The sequence below is a fragment of the Staurois parvus genome, unplaced genomic scaffold (assembly GCF_062004578.1).
Source record: "Staurois parvus isolate SC_StPar_1 unplaced genomic scaffold, SC_StPar_1.0 ptg000096l, whole genome shotgun sequence".
NCBI lineage: Eukaryota > Metazoa > Chordata > Amphibia > Anura > Ranidae > Staurois > Staurois parvus.
The window spans coordinates 9,857,471-9,871,775 of NW_028317892.1; the positions used below are offsets into that span (position 1 = coordinate 9,857,471).

General features: G+C 38.5%; 1 protein-coding gene across 1 annotated transcript in view; it reads right to left on the bottom strand.

Annotated features, from left to right (window-relative positions):
• TRIM14 (tripartite motif containing 14) overlaps positions 1-14,305 on the bottom strand; it is a 95,682-nt gene that overhangs the window by 22,863 nt on the left and 58,514 nt on the right. The window contains exons 2-3 of the mRNA XM_089670890.1: positions 7,906-8,001; positions 1,840-2,073 (exon numbers count right to left, since the gene is read on the bottom strand). Of these exons, the coding sequence (XP_089527016.1) occupies positions 1,840-2,073; positions 7,906-8,001 (330 nt within the window). The remainder of the gene's footprint in view (positions 1-1,839; positions 2,074-7,905; positions 8,002-14,305) is intronic.

A 14,305-nucleotide genomic window follows, 5' to 3' on the forward strand; every position in this document is an offset into this window, starting at 1 on the left:
AACAAACATGTTTTAGTCAACTGCTCTGTGCAATGATATTGCACAGAGCAGCTCTGATCCTCCTTTTCTTGGGTCTCCTATCAGTGATCTTGGCTCCTCCTCTTCTTTGTGTGTCCCCATAGCAAGCCGCTTGCTATGGAGGCACACAGTGTCTGCATACTCCCGAGCTGTGTGTCTATGGACTCCATAGACTTACACAGTGAGACTTAGCTCTGCCCCCCATTTCCTGCTCAGTGCATTTGATTGACAGCAGCAGAGCCAATGACTCCTGCTGCTGTTTCTTGGAGTGCTGTGTGAAGAGGAAGAGAGAATAGATGCAGTCAGGGGATCTATTCTCCCTTCTTTTTGCCTTCACACAGGGAAGTGTGGGCAGAGAGATAGAAAACGTTTTTTTACCTTAATGCAAGAAATGCATTAAAGTAAAAAATGTTTTAAGCTTTAGTATCACTTTAAATTTAAGCAAAGTAGTCTGGAGTAGAGCTAAGGAACCCAGCTGGTATGGCTACTATATGACAAACTATGATTCACCCTGATGTGTACACTTATGGGAGACATCTGCCTTTCCATGTGGCCACTCAAGCAGATGTATTGATTCTCCTACTGGGAATGTTTTTAAAATGGTTATAAAATCTTAAGGTTTTTTTAACTTAATGTATTCTATGCATTAAGGTAAAAACCTTCTGTGTCTAAGATCCCCCCAAGCCTCCCCCCTTATACTTACCAAAGCCCCATTGCAATCCAGCATTGTGCATGAGAGCAGCGACTCTCCCAACTCTGTCCGTCCTCACAGAGCAGATCAATAACAGTAGGAGCCATTGGCTCCCACTGCTGTCAATTAAACTCTGACTGTCAAAACTGCTGTCAATTAAACTTTGACGAGGGAGTGGGGGCGGGGTCATGCCTCACTGTGTGTGTGTCTATGGACGCAGGCAGCGAGGCTCAGGAGTGAGCCCACACAAGTACCCCCATAGGAAGCAGCTTCCTATGGGGCACTGGATGAAGAGGAGGAGCCAGGAGCGCCGGCTGGGGACACAAGAATAGGAGAAAACCATTGCACAGAGCAAGTAAGTATGACATGTTTTTTTTTTTTTTGATCAAGACAAAATAAAGCTTTATAATCACTTTAAATTGTTGTTTCATGGCTCTTTCTGTGTGTCACCAAAATCGAATTAATCTCGAGCCCTTGATGAAGAATTCCTTTGAAACCTAAAGGGGGCTGTTCCTATACAGAAAAATTATTTTATGTGAATGTGGATACCTTGTTTCTGAGATATGGGAACATGGGGAGATCAAATCATTTGTGACAAGATGATGCAATGGGGTTGATTAATTAAAACTGGAGAGTGCAAAATCTGGTGCAGCTATGCATAGAAACCAATCAGCTTCCAGGTTTTTTGTCAAAGCTTAATTGAACAAACTGAAGTTAGAAGCTGATTGGCTACCATGCACAGCTGCACCAGATTTTGCTCTCTCCAGTTTTAGTAAATTAACCCCAATATCCCCAATATTTCAGCCATGGGGTTTTATGCTTTTTTTAAATTATGATATATTAGCAATACAATTTGTATTGGTTTTATATATTTAAAAAAATGTTGTCTGTATGGTCAAGAATGCCTAAAATGTCCAATGCTTTGTAATTGTTTGTAGTATATGAAGGCCATGGGGTGCTTACAAACAAACATTCCCCAATTTAACTGTAACCAGCTTGATGTCTGAAGCACCTTCACTGTGGTGTGTGCTATCTTTGCTGTCTGTACTTGTTTAATAATATGACTTGATACAATAATATCAATGGAAATTGTGCTAGCGCAATAATCAAATACTACTACAGTAGCTTACCTCAATGAGTTTTATGGCATCAGGCTGTTGATGTATACTTCTGACTTTGGTTGATATTCTGTCAATGGCCTTTATCTGGTCTTGGCATGTCTCTATTTGACCATCATAGGCCCACAGAACCATTTTAGCCTTGTCATCAATATATCTCTTTGCTAATGTTTCTTCTTCTTCAAGCAGCAGACGCAATTCTGTAAATTTCGAGGTCATAGAATCCTTGCTTGCCAGAGCTTGAGCCTAATGATACAGGTAGGGGTATTGGTGAATGGTGAGAGATTAAGACAAAGCACAGGAGATGAGCTACAAGCATTTACAGTATGTTAAGGTGTTACCTTTCTACATTTCCTGTCTTTTACAAAACATCACCTATGGGCAATTTTGGGTACCATAAATTTTTGCAATTTCACGGGCGTGCACACTTTTAAAGCTAGACATGTTTGATGTCTATTTACTCAATGCAACTCCATCATTTATATTAAATACATTCAATTCAGTGCAACGTTTCCTGAAAAAATTTGCTAAATAGCTGGGCAAATATCATGCAACATAACAAAATTGCAACTACCACCATTTTAATTTCCAAGGTCTCTGCTTTCAAAAAATATTTAATTCTTAGGGGGTTTAAAGTAATTTCTACCAAAAAAAAATGCTGATTTTTAACATGTATGCAAAATTGTTTTAAAAAATGCCCTGGCAGATAAGTGGTTAAACACAAGCTAAGACCATGGAGGGCTAATTAGTCTTCTTGAGATTACACAGCAAGTGTGAACATGATGCAGGGCAGCTTTGAATTTCTGACAAGATCTGCAGGTATTTTTTTGCACTTATTGAACATCATTTTTTTTCTTTAACTTGTTATAGTCCTGAACTTTAAGTGATTGTAAAGGCATATATATATATATATATATATATATATATATTTATTTATTTTTAAATAACAATCATGTAATACTTACCTGCTCTGTACAGTGGTAATGCACAGAGCAGCCCTGATCCTCCTCCTCTCGAATTCCCCGCAGCCGCTCCTGCTCTCCCTCCTGCCAAGTGCCCTCATAGCAAGCAGCTTGCTATTGGAGCACCCAAGCAGGATCTGTCCCGAGCTGCTGTTCTGTGTGTCTGTGGTTCAGCCCCACCCCTTCTCTCATTGGCTCACTGATTGTGAATGACAGTAAGGGGAGGAAACGGGAGCTGCTGAGGCTCTAATGCACATTGAAGGATTGAGAGGGAGCTCAGGTAAGTATTGAAAGAGCTGGGGGATGACTGTTGCACACAGAAGGTTTTTACCTTCATGCATAAAATTCATGAAGGTAAAAAACCTTGAGCTTTTACAACCACTTTAACTACTTCCCCTCCAGAAGATTTACCCCCCTTCCTGACCAGGTCATTTTTTTGCGTTACGGCGCTGGGTTACTTTAACTGACAATTGCGCGGTCATGCAACGCTGCACCCAAATAAAATTTACATCCTTTTTTTCCCACAAATAGAGATTTCTTTCGGTGGTCTTTGATTGCCTCGCCGGTTTTTATTTTTTGGACTATAAACAAAAAAAAAACAATATTTTTGACTTTTTGCTATAAAACATATCCAGTAAAAAAATGTAAAAAATATAATTTCGTCATAAATTTAGGCCAAAATGTATTCTGCTACATATCTTTGCTAAAATAAATCCCAATACGTGTAAATTAATTGGTTTACGTGAAAGTTATAGTGTTTACAAATGGCGGTATATATACTGGAAATTTTTTTTCTTTTAATACTAGTAATGGTGGGACTGCGGGGGAACCTGACCAACTGCCACTGACATCCCAATGACACTAATACAGTGATCAGTGTTAATAAAAAGCACTGACACTGTACTAATGACACTGGGCAGGAAGAGGTTAACATCTGGGGCATTCAAAGGGTTAACTGTGTGCTGTGTGTGTTTTACCATGTAAACGTGCTGCTTTGTATTGCTCTGCTATACAGAGCAATACAAAGCAGTATGTCGGTGCTGACAGGGGAGAGATCTGTGTTGTTTACACAAAGGTATATCACCTGTCACTGTTCCTCGGCGATTGCCAGGTGCTGGCAGGGAATCTTCAGGGCCGGAACCCAGTCATCAACAGCTGTAGCTGCCAATGGCGTTGCAATTAGGGCAGCGTGCGTCCCCTTCCCTGAACTGCAAAATCACATATATATATATATATATATATATATATATATACGTGATTTTGGGCAGCTCTACCGTCCTGTAGCAGTAGTTCTGCTACAGGGTGTCGGGGAACTGATTAAAGAGGAAAGTTAGTTAGAAAGTGAAGTCCTGCTAGATCACAACAGGCTGGCCCCTTTTCCCGGTATGACTATGTAGAACATTTAAAAGTGTAAGTGCCAATGCTGTTTAAAATCCAGTAATACACTATCTCACCCTGCTCTGCACAAGCTCAGTTTTTCTCTATTTTACAGCACTGTGCCAAAAATGTAGAGGCCGATCTGCTGACAAATTTCCTGCTGCTCAGGGGCTCTGGGCTTCATTGAATTGGCAGCCTCCAGTAAGAAGAAACAGGAGCTAAGCTGGAGGCAATTTACAGCACACACTAATTTTGGTAACATAATTCTTAATGTGGAAAGTATGTTCTTTGGTAAAGAAAATCATTTTTTTGTGCTGTTATGGGTAAAGTTGCACTTTAAGTTGCTGCAGATGAGCCAGATGGCAGAAGCATTGAAACAGTATTTCAGTTTGTGAAGGAGGAGTGCATTGACTGAACCTAAGAAGAGAGCCGAAGAGGAGTATATTTTTGTGATCAGGAGCAGGAAGAAAGGGCATGGATGTTGCCCAGTTAAGATGAAAACAAGAAGAAAACAGATCTCTGTAAAAAGTAATACCTAGACTGGTGCTGCCCATTCAGCGCTGAATCATTATAACAGTAATACTTAGTAATTTAAAATCACATAATGACATCTAAGAGTGGCATTTACACATTATAACTAATTACAACCAGTGCCCAGTAATTGTCTATTCTAGAGAAAAACCATTAGCAAATGATGACCTTAAAACAAGAAAAACAACTTTGATTGCGTACATCATCAAGAGACTGATGTATGATCAAGACCCATAACCTGGTCCCTCATCTAAAATATAATTAAAGTGCTGTATGGTATATCTATACTATACAACACTTTCATTGTATTTTAGTGTATCTACACTGTATTCATTTTATCATGCTAATTCAAAAATGAGTTGTTTTTGAGTGCAGAGTGAGTGCAAAGCTGTTATATTGTAGAAGACAGAAAAAATTTAGAAAGTTAACACCTTAAGGTAGGTGCTTGTGGCCCATCCTCAATTCACAAAGCTTCTGGTAAGGCTTCTCTTGGTCATCCAATCTGCTGTCTTGCTTTCCACATCCAAGAAAGTGACCAATATTTATCCTGCCCTAAAAATGTGTCTTCATTAATTGGAACAATATGACAACTATGACTGCTACACATATTCTGTAATCTAATTTACCAGCAATCCTGACTAATATTGCAGAAATAGAGGTCTGTTTATATACTATATCCTTTAAATATACTTTTGTACATATCAAAAATACTTTCTATACAGCCCCACCGAACATATATAGAGTGCTATCACAGAAAAAAAAGGGAAGAAGCAGCTATTTTCTCTCTGGAAATCCAAAGCAATATAACTTGATATAAGGAATTGTATAAGGAAAACAGCGCTCCCTGACACCCTGGTAATATACTCTCCTCAATATATCAAACCTATATAGGTATGCAAATCATAAAAGAAAAGTGCAAAAACAAAAGTACTAAATACAAACACTAAAAAAGTGTCATATGCATCAAAAAGCTCACATATTCTAATTAATATACAAAATCATAGTGCACCCCCCCCCCATCATAAAACATATCACGCTAATATAACAAATTGTGCAAAAATATATATAAAGGAACGCTCAGCCAATGGGTTATAGGAATTATACTGACAGCTCTGCAGATTGTTGCTCCTAGAGTCAATGCGCTGTAGCTGGTTTATGATTTTACCAGTCTGGAGCTCTGGTGAGTCTATTTAATACACCTATATAGGTTTGACATATTGAGGAGAGTCTATTACCAGGGTGTCAGGGAGAGCTGTTTAATTCCTCATATCCACTTTTGTACATATGCAATCTAAAATAACAATATTGTATTACTGTATTTGATCGGCTGTTATGAAATGTGAAAAAGCCCCTTTCAGGATTCCCATAGAAAAAAAAACACTTTGGAGGGAATTCAATAAAGCTGCTGTGCCACTTTTCTGGTGTTAACCCTTTGAGGACCAAGGGACGTATTTGTCCCATGTTTTTAATTGCGTGTATCATCTGATTAAGAACTTAAAACTCTTTTTTTTTTTTTTTGGTTTGAGTCAAAATATTAGTTCTTATCAACAAACAACAAATGGATCTAGCTTTTTGCCAATTATTTCATGAAATGGCTTAGTCACAGCAACTGAAGTGTACGAACTTTAAAAACAAAAAAATTGATTCTTTTGGCGTTCCAAAATCGTACGGTCCTCAAAGGGTTAATCCCTCTTGTTAATGTATTGCACAAATTCATGAAGCATTTGTGTCACTTTTGGTTCTGACAATGACTCGTGCACCAAATTCAGGTAGTTCTAAAGTGTGCTATTTTTGCATTGTGTCACATTGAATGCACCACTTATACATTGTGTTGCACTTGTAGCACTACCCCTTTAGGAGTTGCTGGAGATTTGGGTTCCCCTATAGTCTTATACAGCCAGGCAACATGCATTTCTTGCAGACTTGCATCCAGGAGATGCAACTTGTTTTTTTTATGGAGTTTATTAGGGGAATTGAACTTGGATGGGGTAAGGGGTGTATGGGATGCCCAAGGGAACTGCAGCCAAGGACCATTTTTTGGGACTATGCACAAGTCTTTACACAGCTAAATTATCTTCTTGGAGAGCTCCCAGCCTCTCCTAACGTACCACCCTAGACCCTGGATAAGCCTCCTCTATCCAGCTGTCTGAAGGAATTCCTGGGCAGGGGATCCGGTGCCTGCCACTTTAAGGTGGACAGTCTCAGGCAAGGAGCTAATCCAGTTTCCAACTAGAGAGCTTCTTTCCCCTTAACTGGCCCAGGGGGTGTAGGTCTACTCACTCAGTCCTCTGTCTATGAGCTGGTAGGTTGGTGGTTGCTTCCAGGCCTTCTGCTGTTCCGCTCCTTCCCTGCTGCACAGGTGGTCCTCACTCTGGTGGCTGGTGAGGTCCTGAGCTTTTCTCCCTTTCCAGCACCACTGCCTGGAGGTGAGCCCCTTCTCAACTGGGCCCCCTCCCAGGCTCCTGCACCTCAGCCTTCTCATTCCATCTTCCACCAGAACTCTCCTGCTGCTTAGCAGGCTCCAAAACATTTGAACGCTGCCCTGGCCCATGCCAAGTCTCCTGCTTGGGAATTGGCCAAGGTCCTCCAAGTGTACAGGCCAGCCCCTTTGCATCCCCACCCACTTCTTCTAGAATCTTGCCCACGATTCTAGAGCAGGGGAATTGTCAAGTAACTGACCTGCATAGCCTCTCAGCCCTGACTTGAAATTACCTCTTCTAACTCAGCCTTTCTAGCTAAAAACCTAATCTAGCTCACCTCCAGATATCTAGGAGGGTGCTACACACTGAATGGTCCAAATGTACAAGTGGTGCTATTTACGACCAACTCTCTTTTGGTGTACAGAGAGAAAAACTGTGCTTTCTAAAAGCGGAGCAGCATGAGCCAAATTCCTGTACAAGTTTTAGACAGGTACATGAATTTGGTGCATTTTTCACCACTTTTAGAACGCACGAGAGACACTTTAGCAAAATCTGTCTTTATGATTTATGGGTATGGTATGGGTGTTTATAACCCATACCCCAAATATGCATTAGCAGAATTTAGGAATATTTTGTTAATGCGTGCAAGCTTTGCTGATTGTAGTTGGTACCTTTGCATTACGTGTTACAGAACGGTAATAAAATAGCAAACACATGGGCTACATACAGTATGTGAGTATTGAATTAAACCCTCTGATGTTCTCTTGTTCTTAAGAAATGCCTCATACCTTGAGTTCAGTGGCAGCTTGCTCAATATTCTGTATGTTGCCAAGTACATTGATTGTCTTTTGATCAAGCTGCTCCAGGCATCTGTTCGTCAGATTCTACAAGAAATAGGAAAGTTTATTAGTATAGCACACTGTTTTCAGCAAGGCTATATGGCTCACTTTTTCAGCAGCAGAAGGCCTGCAACGCACTCCAGCAAAATGTGCTTGCTCAGCTGTTACAAGTGCATGGTGCACGATGCCAATCATCTTTGTCAGTAATTAAAAAATGGAAACACTTCATAATAATATGTGCACATACCTGGCCAATGATGCATTATAAACACGGGCAGATTTCAACAGTCATCAGCCCATTACTACGGCCTGCAGTCACACAACCTTTGGCGCCTAAAGTAACAGGTTTTTTATGATCACCTCTTTTACACAGAATATTTGAATTTCAATGAAATGACTGTGTTTTTATTGAAGATGGGGAAAAATGTGTGACTGATAACTATAGAGAAAAGCCACCAGTTGCCTTTGTTGCCCAAAGCTACTGCTGATTTCCTTCAGAACGTGTGAGTTGTCTTGGTGTCACTGTCTTCAGTACTTTTTTAGCCACTTACCTGGAAAAGTTATGCCTCAAGTGAAAACTTCTGTTCCACTTACTTGTTCTGAGCCACTGCTTCAAACTATTGAAGCAGTGGATGATCATGATAGACAAGCAACTGGAATTTTCAATGCATGGTCGGCAATGGCAGTCCACATATTTCTCTCATACCAAATTTCCTTTGATGCTTGTTTATTTACTATGTGCTTCATACAATGTGCTTTAAACACTTGCTGTGAGTTTCACAATAGCCAGTTATTAAAGGTGTTACTCATCTTATTTTATTTCACCCATGTCAAGGTAACCACTGCTCCTGGAAGGGCCTGGGGCCAGCCTCCTTCCTACCAACTATGGACCCAGGACTAAGGAGACCCCCCTATTAGGGTTAAAAGGAACCTTTTCCCCAAGAGTGTTATATTACTTCCCTGGGTACCTGGCAGGCCAGGAATTATACCAGCTACCATTTACATGCAATTTGAGCTAGAGGGACTGTTTCTGGGACCCCTTGGCATACTGTGCATAGTGGAACTGTGTGCAGGGGTTGAATTCCAACATATGTGGGGTTAAGAAACTTTACTTTCTATTACAGGTTTCCTGGCATCAACTATTGTTGCTGTAATTAGGTTTAGGTGATGGGTTTTCACTTTGTTAAATCCCCTCCAGAGTCCAGGTGCTAGGTGCCAGGAAGGAATCCATTGTTTCCTTGTGTTTGATTGTTTATTTATGCAATGTAATTTTCTCCTGGGACTTATAGTTTGAGCCATACCTGTCTAGGGGGAAGATTTCTGTGTATAAATGCTGTGCTGTTTGTTAATATAATCAGTCCTTGTTTTACTCCAACATTGTTTCTGTCTGATGTTTGGGGTAAATTTGCTATATTCTGGTTCCAGAGTGGAGGAAGATGTAGTTTGGTGGAGATACCCAATCAGGGTCTCAGGCAGTCTGTCACAACCCACAACCTTGTGATCTGTTGCTCTGTGACATGCTTCAAATGCAAAGGTGGTGTAAAGTTAGAATTGAGACATCTTAGTTACGAATATCTGTAGCTATGTGTGGTGGATCTCCCTTTAAAGTCTCCATACATGAAGAGTGAAGTGAGCAACCCACTGTAATAAAAGTTTTAGATGCTGGTAGATAACTGTGACATTGGTTTTGTTTGGATTTACATTATTTGCATCTTTCAGCAGAACTAAACCCATCAATTTAGCTGTTTTCCAAAACAGTTACATTCAAGGCACGCTGTGAATGATAGCTGTCACAGTTACTTGTGCTGTCAATAGAACTGTCAAGCCATCAAGTGGCAGGCTTTATAACCTATCACATGTGCAACACCATAGCAACTTCAGATCAAACAGAGGCTAAGATTGCAGCTTCTTTGGCTGTAAAGTATAGGAGGAGTTACTTTCCCTTTAAGTGGCCACAAAACAATGCTGTTTTAAAGAAAATAAAATATTTATCGGAAAAAAATAAGTTATCATATAAACATAGTATAATATGCTTCAATAAAGGTTTGACCCCTAACAAAATATTCTACTCATACCATCAACCTCATACCAAAAAAAACTACTGCCATCTCCTTTCCAGGTAAACGTAAAGACTTCACCTTCTTTGGAGTGGGTCAGCATGCTTTATCATTGTTTTGACTGTTGTTTTGTATCCGAGATATAATAATTATCATAATCATTACAGGCACGTTTTTGCATTTGTTTAAAAAATTGCAAGATTGTTCCATGACATACTATATGTCCTCTGATGACTTTTTGTTCAGGTCTCAAGAGCTTTGGGATCCAATGAGCAGTAATATTTGTCACTGCGATATATTTCAGTATCTGAAAATGTCACACTAATCAGCTTGATTATTGTGTTTTAGTACTGATTTGTACAACTTTTCCAGATTATCTGAAGTAATGGTCTCGGGTTGTTTGCCTCACCAAGAGATATCTTTAACACTCTCCATCTGGTAAATTAATTCCACTATCCACTTCTTTACAGTACTACTGTATATGAAGAGGTAACCAGCCCTAGTGCTAACCCATATCTTTAAAATGTCTGTCTCCACTTGGAGAAACTATTATGCTGATGAATTGTTTCTTCCCTGTTTTGCCTTGTTTATTTACTCTACCAATCTCTAAAAATTGCAAAAAAAAAAGAACACATCTAATAATAAGATAAAATTTAAAAAAATCTGCAACCCTACAACATTACTTTCATGATTGGTCTTTGAACCTATGGGATAATGTTAACAGCAAGCTATATGCAACAAGCATGAGTTACTATATATGAGTTCCTTGACCTGATCCAGGCCAAAAAAAAATTAAAATTCATGAACCACGTAAAAAAATCAACCAACAAACCCAACAGACTCTCTGCATGACATTTAGCTTGCATACGCAATAGTTTTACAAAGTTGCTCAGACAGTGCAATTGCGCCACTTTCCATATGGTCAAACCCAATTCCATTTTATCTTACTGCTACACAAATAATTCACATAGGTATTTTGTAAACCTGTCCAAAATCAACATATGTATAAAATGAGAAAAAAAACAGGCTCTGCTCCTCAATTTATCATTCTCAGAGGGATAGAAGCCTCTGCTCCTCATATGGTAAAGGCCAACCTTTTACTTCGGTTTTGGTCAGAAGAAGAAAGTTAGGAACCCCTGTTGGGTTTTTATTGAGTTAAAGATAAAACAAATATGTCCACCAATCAGTTGTTAATTTTTTTTCAAAAATGTTATATAGTTGGGACTCATCACCTTCAAAAAAATGGTAGCAGGAATGAAATTACAAAGAATTATAGAGTTATTTTACTACAATTCCTGTATCAAACAATTAAATCATTTTAATATATCAGTTGCTATCACCTAAAAGGGTGCACTGCAATTACAAAAACACAGTTTTTCTCTTCATGCTGGTCATAAACAGACTACTCAGCTTCTGGATGTTGGCATTACCCTCACCATTGCTTGCTCCTGATACTTGGCATCTAGTTCTTCATCAGTGAGGACATGTGGATTTCATCCCATTGATTTTCCTATAGGCTGGATAAGCATGTTACACTGCCTGTGAATTACCAGTATTATAATCACATTTGAGCACAGTGTTTATGCAAATATGTACTACTGATCATTGCCTTCTTGCACCATTGAATATGCCAGCTTGCGGCTATACATTGCTGTGTCCTTTGTGAACAATAGATACATCATTCTTGGAGAAAATTAAGCTTATTGTCACACAGTTTTACATTACTTTGGATGCATTCATTATTATGAGGGATAACTTTTTATCTATGTTCCAATGAGTTTTTGCAAGTTGAACCATACATGTTTTCTAAACGACTTGAATAAATTCACAGATGCTTCAAAGGTGTAGTATTTAGAGATGGGAAGGTCTGTAAAAAATGGAAAAATTGGGGGGAAAACATTTTTTCCCAATTTTTCAAAGCCCCCTTTTTTTTCTGGAAAATTAAAAAAAAAAGTGTGGAATATGTTCTTTTACAATAATAAATAATATACTGGGTCTATGACATGGTATTCGAACTATATAACATGAAGACCTTAATGAAAGATATCTGAGACTTTATCTCAAGTCTTAAACTATTGCAAGTTCTCTCAGCTGAAGACAAGGAAACCCTATAGTACAATTCAAGTAATACTGTACGTCTCAATGCAGTTCTCAAACAAGAGAAATATGCATTTTTGCCACTGGGGGGGGGTACTGCAGGGGAAAGGTTCCAGTTTAGTTTGTTTGTGAGCTCCATCTTGCACCTCCTACAGTTGGGTGATTGTCGGGATATAGTAGAGGATAGTTCTGTCCTCTCAGGCCTTAATTGCTGGTGGGTGGCAGCTACAGGCTAGACAATGTACCTGTAGGTAGCCTAGAGCATTTGCATTAGTGCTACATGATCCCGGCTTGGTACCCGGCTGCTGTGAGTGGTCAGAGTATCATGATGACCAATCATTGATCAGCGATCACATGAAATTATGTATGCAAACTGTCATGAATGGCTTTCATTCATGAACAACTTGCTCACTGTTGTGATGCTGTGATTGGTGCACAGCTATCACATGGTACCTGGCACCCTGTACCATGTGATTAGCGGTGGCCAATCACAACACCACAACAGTAAGAAAGCTGGAAAGCCATTCATGACAGTTTATACAATTGCTTATAACAGTGATCCTCGCTGTTATAAGCAATAACAGTGTAAAAAAAAGACCTGTTCACCCCCCTCCCCCCCAGAGTAGTGCTGTGCCACTTTGGTGACACTGAACTACTCTGATGGCAGTATGTAAAAAAATATAGTAAAAAAAAGAAAAGTATGTTTGAAAAATTTAATAAAAATTTATTTTTTTTAAAATTTACATTCTGTCACCAGTCAGTATCCCTGATCACCGCCACACCAGTCATGTAATGACACTGTACTGCACTGGTGACAGTATGTAAAAAAATAATTGTGAAAAAAAACACATTTTATTTAATGTCTTCATCTTCCAAAAAAGTGAGAGAAAATTAAAATTAAAAATGGCTCTTACTTGCCTTGAATTGTCTACTTTCCAAAAAGGTGTAATTTGGGTAAATAAATATAAATAAATATATATATATATATATATATATAAATAAAATTGTTTGTAGACTCCATAACTTTCGCACAGGAAAAATAATATACAGTGATTTGGGTTTTTACCCAAAAAATGTAGCAGACTACATTTAAAAAGAAAGATTACTTGTGGGGATACACGGACACTGCCAATTACTGATATCTGCCGTCTATGCTTTTGACTACACTTCAGCTATCAGCAGGGGAAACCCCTCTGACAGCTGAATGAGTGATTGGTTGTTAGGGAAGCTGTGGCCCCACTCTGGCTCTTACACCTGTTTACCCCTTATGGACCAGAGCAATTTTTATATTTCTGCAATGGACCTGTTTATTCTGCGATAACTTTGTCATTACTTAAATAAACAACATCATATATTTATATTGTTTTTTAAAGACAAACAAGGTTTTCTTTTTGAAAATATTGTCTTGCAACAATTATATTTTTTTCACAATCCTTAGACAATTAAATGTAACAAAACAAAATTCAGTTTTTTTTGCGCAGTGTTAGTTTAAAAATAAATAGTGCTACTGCACATAAAAAAGGCACATTTTATTATGCAATTTGCCCTGTTTAAAATGGCACTAAAATGATGATTCTGGTAGAATCGAAGTTATTTACAAATGAAACTTTTTTTTTTTTCAGTTTTGTGCTTTTTTCAATGTGAAGCGTGTAAATATGTGTTAAAGGTGTAAAAAATATTAGCAAACAAACAAAAAAAAGCTTTAATTATGAATAGTGGATTACTATAATTATTTATAGCTATATAAATCCTGTATAATAATAATAATTTAATGGAGAAAGAGAATAAGGTGTTAATTAGGGCCGATTAGAGTAAATTAAGGGTTAATAAGTGGGTTACACAGACGAATATTTCATTTAAAAAAAAACTACTTTTTTTTATTTGACAGGTGGCCTTTAACTGACTTCATCTGCAGATGGAAGTTCATCCCTTTGATCTGTAGATGAATAAACAAAAAGATACAACATGAGACAATGTTTCTTTTTATCTTTCTGTTTTAGTGGCTGAGCAATGTTGTTGATAAACATTGTCAGGCTGCTTTTTTTTGACAGCTCTAATTGCCAAGACTTGATTACACTTCAGCTATCAGCAGGGGAACCCCTCTGACAGCTGGATGAGTCATCGGTTGTTAAGGATGTAGCAGTCCCACACTTTAACAAGTGGTAATTGCCAGCTTTTTTTAAAATTTACATTTC